A 20,311-nucleotide genomic window follows, 5' to 3' on the forward strand; every position below is an offset into this window, starting at 1 on the left:
GATGAAAGGATACTCCTCTAAGAGCTGATACTGTTAAATCCAAGATCAGCTCTTTTCACATATGTCCATATTTCCATGAGGAAAGGGAATACAAATGCATTGCGTTATTTTCATTTGAATTGTTCCATTTTACTTCAGTTTACCATGAAGTATACTTAAACATGTTGATGTCTTGCCTTCCTCTCTGAATTACATGTCTATGTAAAACTATTCAAACACCAAAAGCAAATAATCTTTGCAAATGCGCCTAAGAAAACAATCATAAATAAAAGGTGTGAACTGAACATAAAATAAAAAGTGTCCATTAAATTAGACCTGGTAAGTACTTAGGCTAAATGCATTTAAACCATAACACTCACAAAGTAAAATGTCCATCGCCAAAAAATCTGGCTTGGTTTTAGCTTTCCAAAATAATCTCCAAGGAAAGTAAACTTCTGACTGTACCCTCTGGTGAACCAATTTATGACCTGCAACTCAATGAATTATTTAGAGCAGGCATGTGGCACAGAGTGCATAATGAAACTGTGTGATAGAGTGGTTTCACCAGCAAGTTCAAAACCACTGTTGTCACTAGAGATTGCATTCTATAATGTCCATGTTGCATAAGAGACATATCGAAGCATATTTTGGTATAACTATTACTCATTCTTTTTATTACAGCAAATCCCAAAGGTCCCTACCAGTAATAAAGAACCATCATGCTGGCCATACTAGACAAGCACAGAGTCCTTGCCCTAAAAGCTCAAGAACAAACAAAAGTTTGAGAATGTGGATTACTTCAGGCAGCTTGTTGATGACTGGCAAAAGTTTCCTATTTACCTAGGAAGCACTTGCTCTATTTATTGAAGAAAGATGAAACAGAGCAGGGGGTGTTAGTGGGACTGTTCCAGCACCATTAATGCTATAGTTTCACAACTGATGAACTACAGTGTCAGCCAATGACTTCAGTGGGTGTTGAAATAAACCTTCTGTATTTAATGAAGAGAAGAAAAAGAAAGGATTCCACTCAATTTGTGCTGCCTGGTGTATGGTCGGGGTACAAGATTTTGCAAAGGAAGCAAAGTATTGGACCGCTGTGTGTCTCATGCAAGAGTGCCTTGATTCACAGAATTTACATCCAGCTCTACTCTAATTACAGCCTGCTGGGGACACATTAAACTAGCATGAAATACAAGCAAGAAGAAAAGGACACTCCACAGTTCCTTTACATGCCCCATAGCAACATATTGGTACTATATATAGATACAAAGAGGATGTTATCTTCTTGGGTTTTGGGTGTTTTTTCTGTTTTGTTTTTTGTTTGTTTTTTCTAATGCTGCTTAAAACTTTTAGGATCTCAAGCCACAGCAAAGTACAACAGATTTTGAAGAGAAGTAGAGGGAGCATAACTCCAACAAGCCAGGTACAAACATGTAACTCATTTGCTTCCTTGGCAGGGTAATGTTTTCCCATGTAAGAAGATAATGAATAAGCACGTTTGTTAATTTTAATGGATCTGATTTTGATTTTTTGGAATGAGTGGAACTTTGTCATCTGTTCCTCTTTTCTCTCCTCTCATTAATGCCTCATTAGATACTCTAACTGCCCATTATAAAAATTACTTATTTTTTAAATTGCCCAAATCTTCACAAAATTATACTTTTTTTGCCAGTCTCAAACTACTTTTCACCAAAATCCAAACCTTGTAAATACCTCCATTTCCTTGTCTCTTGGAAAGAAAAATACTTTCTTTATGCCTTCTTATTGTCTTTATTAAACCTTGCACTCAAGAAGCAAGAGAAGAAGTCTCCTGTAAGTTTTGGAATTTTCTGCTGATTTAGACAGAAGCAGAGAGAGAACACTGCATGCCTGTCACCCTAAAAATCACTTTCCAAATCTGGTAGTACCAAACCAGGACCGAAAGTATCATATTAGCTATTTCAAACACAAATCTCTGTCTTTCCTTAAGGATTAGTGTCATCTCTCAAGCAACTCTGAAGGCATACATTAAAATAAACGTTCTTTGCAAAATGGGGGATTTGACAAACAGATCTTTCTGGTAACATTTTTCTAGATAAAACTTAAAAAAAAAGTCTGTCTCTAGGAGATGCACTGATATTGTTATATGCATAGATATATTAAACCCAAAGAAAAAAATACCATATAACTCTACCTGTTCCACATATATATTGCTGCATTATGTACACTGGTTTTCTTCTTAAGTGGAAAAAAATAAAACAGTATTCATGGAAGTGCATTAAAACTTGGAATTTAAGTCTGATAAAGAGTCTAAAATCAGTCTTATGATTTAACTTAAATCTGGTAAAGACTTTGAAAATCATTTATTAAGCAAAGCTTTAAATATCTATGCTTTTAAAAATATTACAGCTTGCTTTTGAAATTAAGTTCTTTCCTATCTAACATTTGGTAATATGTGGATAATACACCAAGGAACATTTATTGATGTGATATTAATTGATGTAGTTGCACCTAAACTACAGTATAGTGATGAAGTATTTTACTTTTTTGATAAATCACAAAATTCAGTAATCTGCAACAATCTTTTTGGATCATAAATCTATTAAAATTTTATCACTGTGATTATATAATTTCATTCAGTAGAATAATGACCTGTTCAGAGGATACCACATTTAACTACCTCACTTCATATACTGGAGCATGCGAAGAACATGAAACACGACGCACACTAAGAAGCACAGATGTATGCAGTTTTGATAAATTTTACATTAATATTTTAAAGTAATACCTTATTAATCCCTCTCCTAGTGCAATATACATAACGGGATTTTAAAAGGAAAATACTAATCTATGGAAATTGTGCTGTGACTGTATGTGGACCATGACATCTGGTATAACAGAGATGGGAAGTACTTCTGCAAAGTCAAGTGTTTTACAGGCATTAAACCATCAGGTTACGGGGCGGGGGGGGGGGAAGAAGAGGATCTGTATGAGAACTTCAGATAAAATGTATCTATGACCTTAAGGGAAAGTGAGTGGGGAGATTATTCCTTGGGATGAACCAATTCTAATTATATCTTGATAAAAAAATAAAATAATAATTTAAGCCTGAAGTCAATTAGAATAGCCAAGTTCTAAAACTCCTTAAAATAGGCTTTAAAAGAGAAGCCTTGACAGATGGAACTTTAGCTGCAACAGCGCAATTGGGTGCTGTTATAATAGGCATTTTTTTTTAATAAGCTTTGATCAAAGCTTATTAACCAGCAGCACCAAGCCATTGGTGGTTTTGACTACACAAGAGAACTAATTAAATTTAAAGGGCCATAGACTCCTGAAGGCACAACACGTAATCCCCAAAGCAGGAACTTGAATGAAGAGGATGAGAACATTTGCACATTAAAACAGTGGGAAATGGCAAGGTGCTCGCTCTTATTTATTTTGGGCTTTACAGCAAGTTTATTAGAACCTATTCTGAATCTGTGCTCCTAAGCAAACACGTAGAAATGTATGACTGTAGAAAGTCTGAGAATTCACTTAATATAGAATATTTCCTTACATCTGGTAGCTAACACAGAACATGAAATTTTATTTAACCCAAATGTCATTTAACCCAACAGACCAGATCATGAGGTCCTACCTTACCCCAAGGAGCAGTAACTTCCATTGATTTCAATATGAAATATAACTAAGGAATTCATGAGCAAGAGAAAAAAGAGAGAGAAAGCTGACTGTAAACTGGTGCCCAGCAGCCTCGTTTTGTCCACAGGCAGCCACATATAATAGCACTGAACATAGGAGCAAACATTCCCTTTCCATTTAATGGCATAGCAGTCTAAAACGCATTCTGATGCTGATATGGAAAGCTAGAGAATACAGAGCATAGCAGAGACCATTCAAATAATCCGTCTTCAACTAGAAAGCAAATTACCTAGAAAGCAATACAAAAGAAAAACGACCCACCATATGTGTTTTTCCTCAAATCCAGGGCGTTGCTTTGCCCCAGTGTCGGTGATGACTGGAACATGCTCTCAAGTCTTTCACACCCAGTTTTGAACTCTCATGTTGGTCCTGATGATGACAATAATAAATCAGGAACTTATTCTTCCCTAATTTCTTCCATTGCTTGCCTTCTGCCTGCTAGATTATTCTTCACAACTATATGGAGTACAGTGTATAACATCTATCCCCACAGTCTCTTTACATTCCTGGCAGAAGGAGCAACTTTCCCTTCTCTCGTCTTCTTTCAAACACTCTGAAGTTTGTTTGCTTTTTTAATATAGTTCCTGTTAACAACAGAACATGAAAAGAACTAGACCTTTCAAAGCCTTTCCTTATTCCAGTCAACATCTCCATGTAATCTTCTCCAGGCCTCCTCCAGCTGCTTCTCATCTGTGTGCATATAATTACTTCTACTATCACAGAACCTAACAGCACTAATCAAGAACGATGACCCTAAAGCACTAGGAACCAGACAAGCGCAACAAATACCCGACCTTTGATCAAGGAGTTGAAGTACAAGACTAGATGTGGTGCAGCATGTGGTGGAGGAGGGAAACAAGTATGACAGCACTAAACAGTGTATCAGCAGCCTCTACCATGAGGCATCTACAAAGTTGCTGGAATTTAGTCAAAGTAGCAGTAGCAAAAGTGACAGCTATATCTCTGGTTCTTTGTGGCATAGCTGGTATTTCATAAACCCTTGATGGAAACAAAAACAAAACAAAAAACCCACCCCCTTTTCCCTCCCAGAAATGTTCATACCTCCCCACTTCTGAAGTGCTCCTTAACAGGACAACTTCCTTCTTGTCCTCCCCTCCACAGCAGAAACACTCTCTCTCAAACAACTTCCTTCTTGTCCTCCCCTCCACAGCAGAAACACTCTCTCTCAAACAACAACTCACAGCCATTTACAAGACCCTGGCACACAACATACAGCTGCTGCTTAGGGATTTATTAAACTGCAGTGAGAGTTTTGTCTCATTTTCAGTCTCGCTCTGACAGTACTAACTAATATACCAAACGGATTTCCCCCCTGCACATGGCATGATGGCGAAGGCTGCTGTACAGAAAGTCATACAGCATTATTTATGAAAGTTGTACTTCTCATGTATCAGTAGTTTTCTTGTCTGTTTTACACTAAAATAGCCACTAATTCAGTTTTAATCAGTTCTTTTATAGCACAAAAAGCATCAACTACAATAGTGTGTAGGTTTGAGACAAAAACTACCACATTTTAGTTGCTTTTGGCTTTAAGCCATGAAGCAGACATTTCAGTTAAACAGCAAACCATAAATCATACCTACTAATGGTACTGTAAGCACCAAAACTCCATTTTTTTAGGTAAACTTTTAGGTTACAGGTTAACTATTACTGTAAGGAAAAGATCCTGACATAAAATTTATCTGAATGAAGCTGAACAGATAAAGGCAGCCTGTTGCAATGGAGAGGTTGAAAACCTACTTGACAGTCTTGCTGAGAATTCACACACAAGTAAAATACCTCATTTTTGTAGAAGACACATGAAATGGTTCTATTTTGCAATTCATCTGAGGTTATACATATGTAGTAATAGCCAATTCCAATGCCCAACATAAGAGGCTGTGGATTTCTTTAAATTAATTCTCATATCTACCAGGTCTTGTCTTTTTATAAAAAAAATCTTACCTACCGTAAACTGCCCCAAATTGTTCCAATAGTTAATTATCCTGTCAGAAATAATGTGTATTTTTTTTGTCTTCATCTAATTTCAAGTTCACTAAACACCTTTATCTGCTAGACTGAAAGACCATCTACTATCGCATCTTCTTGCTATATAGCTTAAGACCATGCATATCATGATCTAAGATCCTTCTTGGTATTTCACAGTATTTCATTTAAATCGTATTTACCAATCCCTTCATTGTTATCATGTTATCCTCTCCTACTTATTAACATCTTTCTTCAAATGTGGATGTCCAATCTTGATGCAGCACTGCAACAGAAGGCCAAATCGTACCTTCTACTCAAAGCCACATGGTCCCTTTCACCATAACTTTGACAGTCAAAATAAAGCTGATTTGCAATGTCTTTTATTTTATTTTATTTATTTATTTTTATTAGAATTGCTGCTTCTTTAGGGTAGAGTCTATATTCTTTCTTTGTCCAAGGTAGCCTCACATCAGACCAGCGGTTGCCTGCCAGGTGAGGCAGGTATCGCTGGGAAGATACAGACTCATAGTAGGTCAGGCAGAGAGACCAGCTGAACTAACTTGGCTAAGCCTAGGTTGGCTCCCTACAAGGCCAGACAGGACAGTGCGACACTCCCAGAGCAGGGCGCAGCATGGAGTGGAGCGCAAAAGTTACCCAAGTGGCTCTTGGCTTGGCCAGATGGGCGTGCACAGGGAAGGTGATGGCAATCCCCTGAGGTACCCACCCCTACATGGGAGAAGGGGCTAGACTGAGCACAGATTGAGATATTGCCAGCTTTTTCAAGTGAAGCTTAGCTATTAAAGGACTGGGGATCACTATATATTACACAGTATTAGAACGAATACCATTTGTTTATAGCCAGTGTATCATGAAACCCAAATAGGTTTATATAAATTACCTTCATTCTCACACTCATCAGATACGATGAATGATAATTTTCCATTTACAGTTGCATTTTGAGATAAGCTACCTCACTTCAGAATCCATTTATCGTGTGCTATGTTAATTTTCCTATTCCAATTTCTTAAATAAAATGTGGTGTAGCTCAATGCCTTACAGAAGTCTAAGCCTATTACTTCACTAATATTATTTTCATCAAGCAGCTGGTAATTTCATTTTGAGCACCTAGTTTGCAACCTCTAGTTTCTACGTCTTTACAACAATAATTGCAATTAATCATTCTTACTCTCTTTCTTAACATCTTTCTTCATGAAGTCCTGGTCCACCATTTGACTCAGATTAACATCATGCTGACACACCCATATTTGAATGAACCATTCACTTTTCTGTGTTGTTAATATCAGAAGCTTTTTCCAAATCCCCTGCAATGCCCTCAGTGCCCTGGAAATTCTAGAAGAATCTGCATTGGAAGCCAAGTAAAATCCTTAGCCAACTTTCTAAATTTTGTAGCTCTAAGTATCCTGACTTGCTAATTTTAAAGTATCTAGATTTTGCAGCTGCTGTTTCATGTGCCCCTTATTTGCTATGAGAATGGAAGTCATGACAAATGACATCTGTTTTTTCCCCTCAAATACAGAACAAATATATTTGCTGAACAAGCCTGCTTTTTCAGAATTAATAGTGAATTTTTATCATTGCGCTAAGAGGCCAGTAACAGCTGCGTGTATGTTCTCAGCTTACCTGAAGATTAGTCATTGGCCTTCTATCTCCTGGCCTGAGATTTGTGCCTTTATATTCTTTGGCTTTCTTTAGCCATTTCCTGCAGTTGCTACTTTTCTTTTATGCTAACACCAGCTTCCTACTTTTTATTCTTTGCACATGCACACATACAAAGACATACTAATGTTTTTTATTTATATCCATTTATCTGTACACACACATATATACCTGCTTTCACTTTCCTCCTAAGTAGTTTTAAAACTATGACCTTTTTTCTTGATTGTGGCTTTCACCAATACCTATTAAAACGTTCTTAAACATCATCTCCCTTTTGCTCATATGGAAAGAGAAAGATTTACAGCAGTATCATGGAGTAACATCTGACCTAGAGTGATATTCCCTATGCAGGTTCATGACAGTATTGTTTCTGCGAAAAACTATGTTACCCAAAGGATTAAGTTTATAGCCTTAATATTATACTCAAATTTTGCAGTTGAAAGAAGTCTTTAGTCGCAGTCAAAATGCTGAACATTTTCTCTCTCAAAGGCAACAGAAGGCACGTTTCTCACAACTCAAAAACACAGTTGCTATTTCTCCCTATGATCTTGATGATCATTCAGTCCAGCCCATGATAATTGCATCAGTGTTTTGTTTTTTGTTTTTTTTTAATTTAAATAAAGTCACACGTCTGTCTCAAAACTCCTATCAAGGTAATTAAGGCTTAATGAATCCAGCAAAAGAATCAATATCTTCAATTTTCCTGTGCCTTTTAACTAAATATAAAGTATTTTTCACCGCATTATCTGAACTGACCAAATGTTGCTTTAAAGCAAAGATTTCAGAACTGAAGAGCACTTTATAACAGGAAATAATTTCTTTAGATATTTGTAGATTTTTTTGTGCATCTTTCTAAATCTATCTGAAGCTCTGTCTGCTGCATGTTATATCAGAAAGCTTTCAAGAAACCTGCTCCTATGAACTACAAAGTTGAATATCACTCATATCAAGGTTCTGAACATCTCTGGTTCCAGAGATGCATGGTTAAATAGTTGTATTAAGTAGTTGCATTTACCTATAGTAGAAATGGAAAGCTCCAGTGAGAGAACATGTAGCAAAACCAGCAAACTTGAAAGGAAGTTCACAATAACTACACAGCAACTGTCATCACATTTAAAACTTTGGTGGCATTCATCCTGCATATTCCAAGTACTTGGCACAATATGCCAAAATGTTATGTGATGCACAGGTTTTTTTATATATAGATTATACTGTAGAATGGGCAGTTGCTGTACCCCATCTACTTCACTTTTCTTCAGTTCTGGAAAAAATTAAGTCAAATTAAGTTTTATGAGCACCTTCATAAAGCCAAAAATTAATCGGCAAATTAAAATTAATTCTGCTATAAATACATTTTTGTTCCATTTATGTAATGCAGAATGAGTGCACAGCTCTTGTTATTGCAGTTAAACCTCCCCTCTTTCATCTTTTTTAAATGCTACCTAAACTGTCAGGAACTACATTTTACATTTTAGCAGTTCCCTGCGTACACGACTCCTAGAATTTAAAATGAAATTGTTGATAGTTCCGATACTGTTAGACTGTCATTAGTTCTGCAAAGTATGCAATTTGTCATTTTGAAAGAAATGACAGTACCTTCACTTGTGCAACATGCTTTTAAACTTCCTTTCTTTAATTTGAAAATGTCAGTATTATACTCTGCTTCAAAAAGATATTTTTAAGGCTTGCAGGCTGGCTTGTCACAGAGCAATCTGTCAGGTAGTATTTTGTCTTCATTAAGGCTTATTCATGTAAAGTAATTCGCCTGTCCGTGATATTCCCCCAACGACAATACATTCTCTCTTACCTGCTGGTAATGAGGACTGTGTTAAATTTTCACTTTCTTCATCAGTGCTGCCATCATACTCCTTTTTTCTCTCTGTAGCCATCTGAACTGTAGCAGTGCTATCTCTAGACAAAAAAAAAAAAAAAAAAAAAAAAGGAAAAAAGGCTTTTCCACCTAGTATTCCTGCAACAAATTTATGATTATTTCTGCACTGTCTTAGAGACTATGAATACAAGTCAATATACTATATGCGGAACATCTTACAATATTCAGATACAAAGACAGACAATAACAGATAAATTAAGCAGAAGGTATAAAAAGTGCAATAAAAATAGCAGACAAACTCAGGTGTATCATATCATTCAAGTGATACATGTTCTTTGGATATTTCTGAATTTAAAAGTACACAAATACAGATGCATAAATTATGAGTACAAACTCAGATTTGGATATTTGCATTCCCCAAAGGACAAGAGGAATCAAAGAATTGAGGGAGAGTGCATTTAAGTGCCACCTACGGAAACAGCAGAGGCACACTGGGTTGGGAAAGTTAACTGCATCCTAAGAGAAAAAAATAAGAGAAAAGAGATTCAGTGAATATTTAATTCCTGGCTACAGCACCCAAAACAATAGCCTGCTATTTGCAGCGACACTCCAAAGAATCCTTTGCTTTCAAGACTAAACTTATTGGTTTGGATAACCAAGCACTTACCATGAAAGAACTGTTGTATCACTCAGGCTTACAGCCTAGAAAATGGAAACTAACCCCACACTTGCATCAGATATGATACCAAGCAACTCTGGGAATTAACAAATACCTTGTACTTGGTGCATCTGCTGCAGATTCTTTAGCTTCATTCAGCAACTTCTGTAAGTTCCTTATCTTTGCCTTCTTTTCATTCAGCACTAGAATAAACCGGTTATAAAGATCTGCTTCCAGTTCTTCCTTAGCTTCCACACATTTTTCCAGTCTACAATGCAAAATTAACTGTCATTTACTTCATACATCCCATCATTTTTTTTTTTAAACTATATGCATTTTCTGGAAGAAAGTTCTGTAGCGAGGCCAGTCTTCCTATTAAAGGAATTCCCATACCACATCACACACAACTGTGCAACTAGTCTAGAATCTCGTATCTGAAACAGGCCAGAAACAGCTTTATTCAGAGAAACGTGCAATGAACTTAGCTATGAAAAAATATGTCCGAGGGGAAAATGCTTCATGCTTTTTATTAAGGGTTCTCACACGCATGCTTTTCAGGCAACTAGAAGTTAAACAGCAAGTGTCCTTTAGTTTCAATGCTGAATACACTGTAGTGCACACAGCTTAGCAGGACACACACAATGAGATTACAATAGATATGACTAAGCTTGACAGGCCCCAAATCTGGCCTACACACTCTGATTTGCACTTTAAATATATTTGAACAGGAAAAAAAGAAAAAAAAAAAAGGAAAACAGGAAAGAAAGAGTCAAAAGCATGCCAACACAGGCTGACATGCCCAGGAAATACTTTGGGCAACTTGGACAATTCCAGAGCTCTCGCCCGTGTCAGAACCCCAGAGGCAGATACGAGTGATATATGGACTTTTGCCCAAACATTTTCCACCAGCCACCTTGGACTTTTGCCCAAACATTTTCCACCAACCACCTTGCATGTCCCGTTCTGGTGAGCAAGCAAGATACGGAAACCAGTTCTTGGCAAAGCTCGACAGACCACTGAAGCAGAACTCAAAGGCAACCGTAATCCCTTACTGGCATTCAAACAAATGTAGTATCAACAAATCCAATGCTGTGGATTTCATTTTGAATTAAATACATACACAGCTGAGATCCTAGCACACTTGCAAGCCCACCACTAGATAAAAACATTTTGTTTTTTGCCCCTGGGCTAATCACAAAACACTTGGTAGAGGACTAAATTTTTACAATGTAAATAAAAAAAATATATTTTAAGGCTCTTTATTAATACCTTCAGAACAAAAATTTCTTCAGGTTTTTAATGTCTTAGTGTGCGTCTGTACATAAGTCAATTTCAAGAAAATTAAACACAATGAGAATACATAAATAAGACTATATCTATATACTGTTTCATAAACAAAGCAAGCATGGAATATAAACAAACATGCTAACACTAAAAGCTAAAACACTAAATGAAACAAGTGACTTATGGTCATAGAGTTACTTCTTGTATTTTACAACTTCCTAGTGCCTGGGTTGCAATCCAAACATTTTAATAGCTGTGTTCAAAACCAGGAAATAACAAGGAATCAAATACATATCTTGGTAACCCTATTGATCATGGTAATTATAATAGTATAGCAAACAGTAGTAACTTACAGACAAGATTCTTTTCACCAGCCTATGCAAGAGTGATGAAAAAAGCTTAGAAGGCATGCCTTTGGTGTAAAAGGGATATGTATAACAAATTTAAAATATTAATTTATAAAATAAGAAATTTCAACAGATTTTCTATGTAAATAGTGATTATTTTGTTTGGAGATCAAAAACATATAAAAGAAAAAAGACAATAGAAAATAATTTTATGAAGTACTAAGTCTACTGTGCTATGCTTTAGGGATATGTTGGATAGTTGATAAATAATTCATCTAATTTAAATGCAAATAGCAGAACATCATTACCATATAGATCGGTTCAATAATTCCTAAATGAAAGATCATATGTACTAATCAACTACCAGGAGACTTGCCACTTATAAATGAAAAAATTTAACTGTTTAGTGAGGAACAAACAGACAAAGCACCAAAGTGACAGACAAAGAACCATCAGCCCTAACACAGAGCCCAGAAGCCCCTTGACCAGCTCATGGAGGGAGAAGGGAAAGGACAGAAATTGCCACTTATCAAGCAGAATTCTGGCAGGAAAACATGATTTTTTTTTAAAAAAAGAAAATACTACTGTTGGCTCAATTGTCATTTGCATGGTTGAAATTAATTCTTGCTGTATACAGAAAAACAAAACATTTTTGTGCAAAATGTCCAAGTCTGGCTTTTCCAAATCACTCAGAAAATACCCTTGTTTGACACACAGAACAATACTAATTGAAGAAAATGCTTACTACTGTTCTTTTTGTTTTGCCTAATGAGCTGGTTAGTGTCAGAGCAGCTGAGGCTAGTTTAAATAGTTACATTACTAGAGACATTTCCCTAACTTGACCAAGATGTCACATAAGACAATATCAATGAGGCCCTTTAATCCTGCAAAGATAACCACTGATGAAAATCCATATAACTCTGTAGATGCCCACAGAAGTAAAACTGACACTACCCAGACATTAAGAACTACAGTATAGAAACCTATTGCATGACCAGGCCAACTTTGTGATCCTCTGGGAACAAAATGTTAGCATCTGGAAATATATGCACAGAATATGTGCCAAGAATAAAAGGAGGGTTTTTTTTTTTTTTTTTTAATAAACTATTACCTAGGACAGTAAAGGTAAAATGAGTTAGTACTATGACATGACTTAATTGTATATGGTTGTTTTTGTTTACTTGAACACCTTTTTGGGATTTCCCATCATTTAAAGAAATTCATATATAAATACACTCTTCAAATAGAGATGTGACATAATTTAGCATTACAGTCAATAGAAGAATTAATGTGAAATAATACTAAATTAATGTTATACTTGCAAGTCATAACTTATTATACAGCACATGATGCTACATAAAAAGAAAATGGTAAAAAGCAACAGTCCTCTGCTGCTTGGGAGCAGGGATGCATTAATTATACAGTTGCAGCAGTGCGGGGCGGCTCTGGCTGTAAGGCTGCATAGTCTTTAGAAGTCACTCAGGCGTGTGTTACCTGAATTACGTGACCACAAAGCAAAGCTGGCTGGGTTTCATTCCAATACCTCATCTGTTACAAAAACAACCTTTCATTGCAATCTGTCACGTGCTTGTGCCTATATTCATTTGTCTCACTGAAATATCAGCTCCCCAGGCCAAATAAAGAGGCTGCTCATCTCAAAGACATCTTTCAAATATAAGGCAAATAAATGAACTTTCAAATAAAGAAAGTTAATGGCTACTGTGTTGCAAGTCTAATTTGCACATGCTTTCCAGTTTCTATATTCTTAGATTATTTATGCTTTTAACATGCCAGATAAGCTCAAGTTGACACCAGTGAAAATGCTTGTACAGCCTACTGAAAACAGCTAGTATTAAGAATGGTTAGGATTTGTAATTAAGAAAATAAGGCAACTGTCCAGTTCCTAAGCTCTGCCCAAATGTGTAGAGATTGCACATGCTTCAGAGCGAACATGACCTACATAACTTATTGGCATTTACACATTTTCCCCCCTTACATACTAGGGGAAAAAAAGACAACATGATCTCTGCTTCCTATGCTTGCCCAAAGTGCTATGTAGTAATTATTACTCTTATGTCACCTCTTTATTCCATTTTAGGTCCTCCCTTCCCCCACCACTATTGGTAACAGCATCGAGTCTCGAGGAGCTAATGTTGAAGAGTTGATTTAAGTACCAAAATACCTGGCCTGCCTTTTTATAAGTTCTCTGTGGTTCAGGTATACCGTCACTATAGCTGTCAACTTGTGTTGTGGTCAACTGTTTTGATTACAGTTTGCCTATACTAATTTTAGGCATTTGATACAAACCACACACAAATCAGAAATTTAACTTCTATTTTAATGACCAAGGAATTATTTTGCTAAAGAGGATTATTAGCTATATAAAATAAAAGCATTGGCTATCCTGCTTTGAAATTTCAACTCACCCACCCCTGAGGCATGCATGCACACATACTGGCACGCACACACAGCGTTTTCAGAATAATCCTTTTGAAAATTTCTCTATATACATACCACACAAGGAGCCCGAATACATTAGCATTAAAAAAGCTTTTCTATGTAGCAGAAAGTAGCTGGACATCAAGAACCCAATTCACTTCAGCTCCTAATTAATGACAACAGTGACAACTTCAGTGAAATCCCTCTCTATTTGGACCTTGCCAGTCAGTGTTTTAGGGATTTTTATTTTAGAACTGATGCTATGCAGTCTAATTAGCCAGTAAGTCTCATACTGATACCATCTATGCATGGGTCATCTCCTAAAAACAGAGATGTTTGTCCAGGTAAAATCCTACATTTAGGAGTGAAACAATAAAAATTAAGGGAGCTACTGCTTCTGCCAGAAACACTCTCCACACACCAGAAAGTACACAGCTTAGACTAGACACTTAAGTAATTTAGCAGTTTGAGGATGCAAGGAATTTGCCTTCAAAGGGATTTTTGGCCTTCTCCCATTTTTTGCCTTTACATGGACATAAAAACTTGAAACTCTGGGGCTGATTATGCTCGAGCTCCAGGAGAAAGAAGGAGCACTATTCTCCACACCTACATGCTTCCTCTCTGGTGTTTCACCTCTCAACGCTGGGTGCGATATAGAAGCTGCAGCCTGAAACCATAGCTAATGACCACGGAAGATGGAATCGAACAAAACCTCTCCCTGAGAAACTCTCATCCACCTAGGCCCAGCATTTGATCTAAAAGAGCAAAGAGATACAGCAGGGTAGATTGGGCTGTGACAAAAAGAAAGAAAAAGTCCACTGTTCAGATGAAAATTATTTTTATTCTCCATTTAGGGGACACGGAAAAGGCCTGGTGACCATAAAACGTTCAGTATTTATTTCGAAAAATCATATTTTAACAACTCAAAATATAAACGTGCTGCAGAACACCATGACCTTCAGAAGCCTTAGAACAGAATGCCTCAGCCAGCATAGGTTGTCAGGCAACTGTGAATTTTTCTTTGGGGGTACCCTTTAGAAGTGCCACAACACCATGGAAATTGATACAAGCACTAATGCCTATGTTACACATTAGCGTGTAATGCAGTGCAGTGTACTGGTTACACAATACACCATTGTTCATTACACTACTAGGCAGTAAAACACTACTTAGGACAGCCATATGCTTGTCAGGGAGAGTGTCAGGGAAAAAAACGTTACTTATTTTAATGAGGGAGAAACAAAACTAACTCCTCCCAAAAGTGAGTTCTTCTTTTTCATGGTAAATTAACACCAATTAGCTACTTACTTTCATCCATCTTTGTAAATGCGATAATAAAGCTTTACAATGAGAAGATAAATCTCCAACTTGCATATGCTGTGCATTTTATGCTAACCAATTAAAATAAGCATAGATAACTTTAAAACAGAGTGCAGCAGCAGACAATTTAAATCATAAATGTAACGGGAATTAAAAATTAGTCTCGAAATAATGGAACTTTTTTCTATAACATACCCATTCTTCAACTCTGGCTGTTTTGACAAGACGGATTTAAGTACTGGCAACTTATTTCCCACACAAAAATGAAAATAGTGTAAAGTGTTAGCCATAAGAATTACAGATATTAAGAGGCAGAAAAGGGCCCTCTTGCTGAAGATAGAAGATTCTACAGAAAAGGTCAATTGTTTTTCACTGCATAAAGCTAAAAACATCTTTTTTTGAAAAGTCTAGCGACCAGTTACCTCCGTGAAGTAGGGAGGACAACCACAACCTCACAGGCTGTAAATAACTGGGCTCAAAACACTTTTACAAGAAAAGATAGATTTGTGTGCTTCATTGGGCATATAACTTGAACAGTGCCCAGCAGTAAAGCCTGCACCAGCCACATATGTACTAGCGAGTTTCTAAAGAATAACCTATGAATACACTTAACTTACCGTGTCTCCACGTCATTCCAATCATTGTAGAGCCTTTCATTTTCTTTTTGCAGGTGTTCATTTTCGGCCCGTAGTCTTCCTAAGTGGTCCAGGCAATGATCAATCAGCTCTTTAATCACTTCAGCTGGCCTTGAAACTTTTTGTAGCTTCAGAGATCCAAGTCTAAACTAGAACAAAAAGAAAAAAGTGAATTACCCCACCACTGCTAGAAAGGTCACAAAATCCTACTTCTAAAAAACACAGACACAAACTTAATAAGGACAGACATAAGGAATATTTTACAGTCTTTCAGTTCAAAATGTTATTGCGATAAATTTGTCATAAAAGGAAGCATGTGGAATAAACTACATGACAATTTTCTATGCACTAATGTGTGTTAACGGATACCTGCCATACAATAAGCACAGGATGTGAGCACTGATGTACCCTCTAATGGGTAGAAAAAACATATAACAAAGTATAACATGCTGTAACAACAACCTGTTCTGCTACAGGATACAGTCAGCAGTACAAAGGTGCAACCAGATGTTTTACACAGGAGGCATTTCTAACAGAACGCAGAACCACAGGAACTGAAAACCTTCTAGTATGACATTGTTCTTGCCACCTGCTCAAAGGAATACCTTGGTTACTGCCTATCCCAGTAACCACAACAGCAACTCAACCACATAAACACTACTGATAAATCAAATAAATATTAACTGTCTTTGATTTAAAGTAACATTATAAATGCCTGTGATCTTTACACATGCCTAACAAATCTAGCCCACAGGTTTCCCCCTTAAGGGCTCAGCCACAAGTTCTTAATACCTAAATCCAATGAAACAAGTAACACCAGTATTTTGAATGAGATTTAAGGATAGGATCTTGAATCAATAGTTGTATTTCTTGAACAATGAAGACGACATACAGAACATACGAGTAGCCTGAACAGATTTGTTCTGCCTGTTCTGGCACGCAGAAGACTGTTGTTCCTACAATGCTGGGGGAGTAATAGCTCAACCATATACACAAATTAGTATCAGCTAAGCTATAAACACTCAAAGCACAGTGAAGATAAGATGTTCATGATGACTGACAATGATGTTCATAGTCACTGTTTGAGGCAACTGAAAGAGGAAGATATTAGGCTTGCTTGAACAGCGTCCCAAATGTTATCTGAAGAAAAACAAACCAGAGATGAAGGACCTGACTTTGGTGTTCTCAAGAAGGTACATGAAGGGGAATATAAGCTATCTTAAGGTGCACTTCCACAGCTGTTTAAGCCTATAGAAGCCATACAACATATTTCTGACACCTGTCTCCAAGACCAGCAGCACATGCTCACTCTTCCATTAAGGCAGCACCACCATTTATTTGCCTGACTTGGCAAAAAGCTAGTTCAGGGTGCTGATCTACAGAAATAGCTTGAGCTAGACCACATGATCTGGATTTTGGTTCAGCTCAAACTACTATGGAACCAGATTTTTCAGGAACGGAGGCATCAAATGACTTGGCTTTGATTGGAAATGCCTGCTGGAATGCAGAGTTAGTGACAGACACTTGGAGGGAGTCCAGGTCCTCTCACACCTGGGAGATTTTGAAAGCATTCACAGAACTGTTGTGGTATTTCTCTATGAAATTAATCATATTTTTCTTTTTGACCTGAGGAAGACATGGCAGTAACATCTTAGAAAAACACAAGTCGTACACGCTAGGGAAGAGTTCGATCTGCATTGTTGCATCTCACCTACTAAAATAAAAAAATCCAACTTCATTCACCTCTCTCCTCATGTTAGTCCCTTTTACTCAGGAACATACGGCAAGTAATTAAACAAAAGTCATCCATGGAAAAAAAAAAAAAAAACCTGTAGTATTTGTTAGCACTTCTTAAAAAGTGCAGTTAACTACTGCTACACATAAGGTTTTGCTGAAAAAGGCCACGTAAAAACTGCTCATGAGGATTTTAAAGGTACTATTTGAAACAATTCTTAAACCTAGATTAGATAATTTATCTGTGGGAGGCTCTGCAACCACCCATGAAATCATCCTGAGCTTCTTCAATAAGGTGAGTTTATCAGAACATACTGCAAAACCAAAAGTTTAATTTCAAATTAGCCACTGATTTTTTCTGAATTCGTGTGTACAGTCTGTTACATACTGTTTTCCTTTAGCTTACATACATTTGATGATTATAGTTAACTGTAACAGATAAAAGATGCATTTGATTTATTTTTGGAAATAAGATTACATTATCAGTAACGCACAGAGTGACGTGTATTGCCTGGATATCACACTTGCTGTTTGACAGCATTAACAAAGATGGACATTTGTGTAAAGGAAACTGTTTTTCATCACTTGCAAGCCACCACCAAGCTACATGGATAAAGAATTCATGCCACACTTAAATACTAGCCACAGAGATAGAGGAGCACGCTAGCATAGATAAATAGAAATGCAATCTTCTACATTCTTATATTGCAGAGGCAACAGGAAGAAGAGCTAAATGTTTTTGTCTTACACTTTTAATATAATCAGTTGAGATAAGGCAAAGGCAAATAGTCAGGACAAAGTCACATTGTCCAACTTAGCGTACACAGCACAAGACAATAAAATATCAATACTCCTAAAATAAGTTAAAGAGAACGACAATACATTTCAACTGAAAGCTTGGTTCTACTCACAATCAAAACTGTACCAAATACACAGCTAGACATTTCAAAAGTACGTGATTATAAACAAACACCAATTCAGTCTGTTATTTAAATAAATTGTATAAATCAATTCTGCTAGCATAAAGTGGAGCTTTGAAACTGCAAAATACATCCTCCAAGAACTCTCTCATGAAGAGACTTTTGAAGACCTGTGTGGAAAAAGAGCATCCTTTATTACAAAAGGAAGAAATCAAATCAGGCTTTTGGGCACACTATCTTTTTTGATGAATTCTCAAAATGCGTGCGTGCATGTGTGTGTGTGTGTGTGTGCGCGTGTGTGTGTCACACTGTAGATAGCAGAGGCAAGAAACGCATTCCAGCCTGATTAGCTGCTGCTGATGTGCCAGCTAGAGAGGAGGTGCTGGCCAGATTTCCTACACCCCTAGAGAGACACATTGAGTTAGCTGGCTGTCTTTCTAGGTGTTCTTTTCAAAGTCCAATCTTACCATGAAAATGCTGGAACTGAAAGCAACTCCTTATACCACTTGCATACCAACCAACAAGTAACAGGCAGAATTTAGTTTTCATAAAGCAATGACTATTATATACTTTCTTACATGAAACTTAATTGTAATGATTTTCATGTCTCATATATTATGATCTGTGGACTGCTTCTAGCAGGTCCACAAAAGGTAAGTAAAGCAAGCCTTTCATTACGCAGGTGCTCACATGTCAGCTGAAAAAAAGACACTTCTGCAAAATAGTTATTCTTTCATACCTTTTATTCCATCATCTAATGTTAACACAATACAGTTGTAGAAGTGTATTGCTCTGGTTACCTTTCAGCTATCTCCAGCAGCTCAGTGCAAAAAAACATCCAAGGTTTATTGGGTTATAAGGCCCTAATTAACCCCAAAGTAACACGATACTGGGCATGTGTTTTTTGCCTTGGCCTCTTCACACAGATTCTTATACAGAATATTCTGAAAAAGGTTTTCATCCTATTTGTTCAATGTGAAACTATTTGTTACAATGAGCTATTATACTGCCAATTTAACAAACAGAAATGGTAACTGCTAACAATAGTAACATTGTTATCTGAGCAAATTACAACTGGTTGGCATTCACTCCCATAAAGAGCCTGGTGCTGAGAGACTGATAAGCCATAACAGCAGCCAAATTAATTTCATTTCTAAAATATCAAGACAAAGTACTAACCATTCATAAAACAACTTAAAGAAAATGAAGTCCTGGGACTCTCCCACTCTGAAGTCCTACTGGGATCCCAAATGGGAAAGCAAACTGGTAAAGAAACAGAGATGCAAAAACCCTAAAGTTTCAGATCTAAGGATTTTGAGTGCAGGGTAGACTTGTAGTTTGCAGCACTGATTACCATAGAATTCTGTCAGAACAGAATGTTTGAAATGAAGTCACAAAAAGAAAAGGAGGCATTAGGGGTTTTTTGCATATTGCTCTTCTCGCATGCAGCTAAAATGAGGAATAGATATTGTCCTTCATCACCAAAACAGCTGTAGTTAATTTGGAAAGAATTCTAGCAAGACCCAATAGAAGTGATTAAAGGTCACGATAGCATTAAAAAACAAAGCAACAGTTAACTAAGTAAGAACTCAAGATAAATAGATCCTCCTTACTGCATGAGTGAAAGCTCAACTTTAACACTTCACTAAACTAATTTTAAATATAGCATGTCTGTGATTTGGATCATTTTTCCCCTTAAGTGTACTATCAATTTTTGCAAGCTGAATCTCATTTTGTTGATTCCTGCACATTACCAAAGTCTCTCTAGATCAATTTATACTTCTTGCTATTCACCAGCTGTTGCAGCTCTCTCTAGCTGT

General features: G+C 36.8%; 1 protein-coding gene across 8 annotated transcripts in view; it reads right to left on the reverse strand.

Annotated features, from left to right (window-relative positions):
• LOC112983650 (DNA repair protein XRCC4) overlaps window positions 1-20,311 on the reverse strand; it is a 191,411-nt gene that overhangs the window by 91,008 nt on the left and 80,092 nt on the right. For all 8 annotated transcript variants that reach the window (XM_064502480.1, XM_026100900.2, XM_064502482.1 and 5 more), the window contains 3 exons: window positions 15,820-15,986; window positions 9,928-10,080; window positions 9,131-9,234 (listed from right to left, as the gene is read on the reverse strand). In XM_064502480.1, the coding sequence (XP_064358550.1) occupies window positions 9,131-9,234; window positions 9,928-10,080; window positions 15,820-15,986 (424 nt within the window). The remainder of the gene's footprint in view (window positions 1-9,130; window positions 9,235-9,927; window positions 10,081-15,819; window positions 15,987-20,311) is intronic.

The sequence above is a fragment of the Dromaius novaehollandiae genome, chromosome Z (genome assembly GCF_036370855.1).
Source record: "Dromaius novaehollandiae isolate bDroNov1 chromosome Z, bDroNov1.hap1, whole genome shotgun sequence".
Lineage (NCBI taxonomy): Eukaryota > Metazoa > Chordata > Aves > Casuariiformes > Dromaiidae > Dromaius > Dromaius novaehollandiae.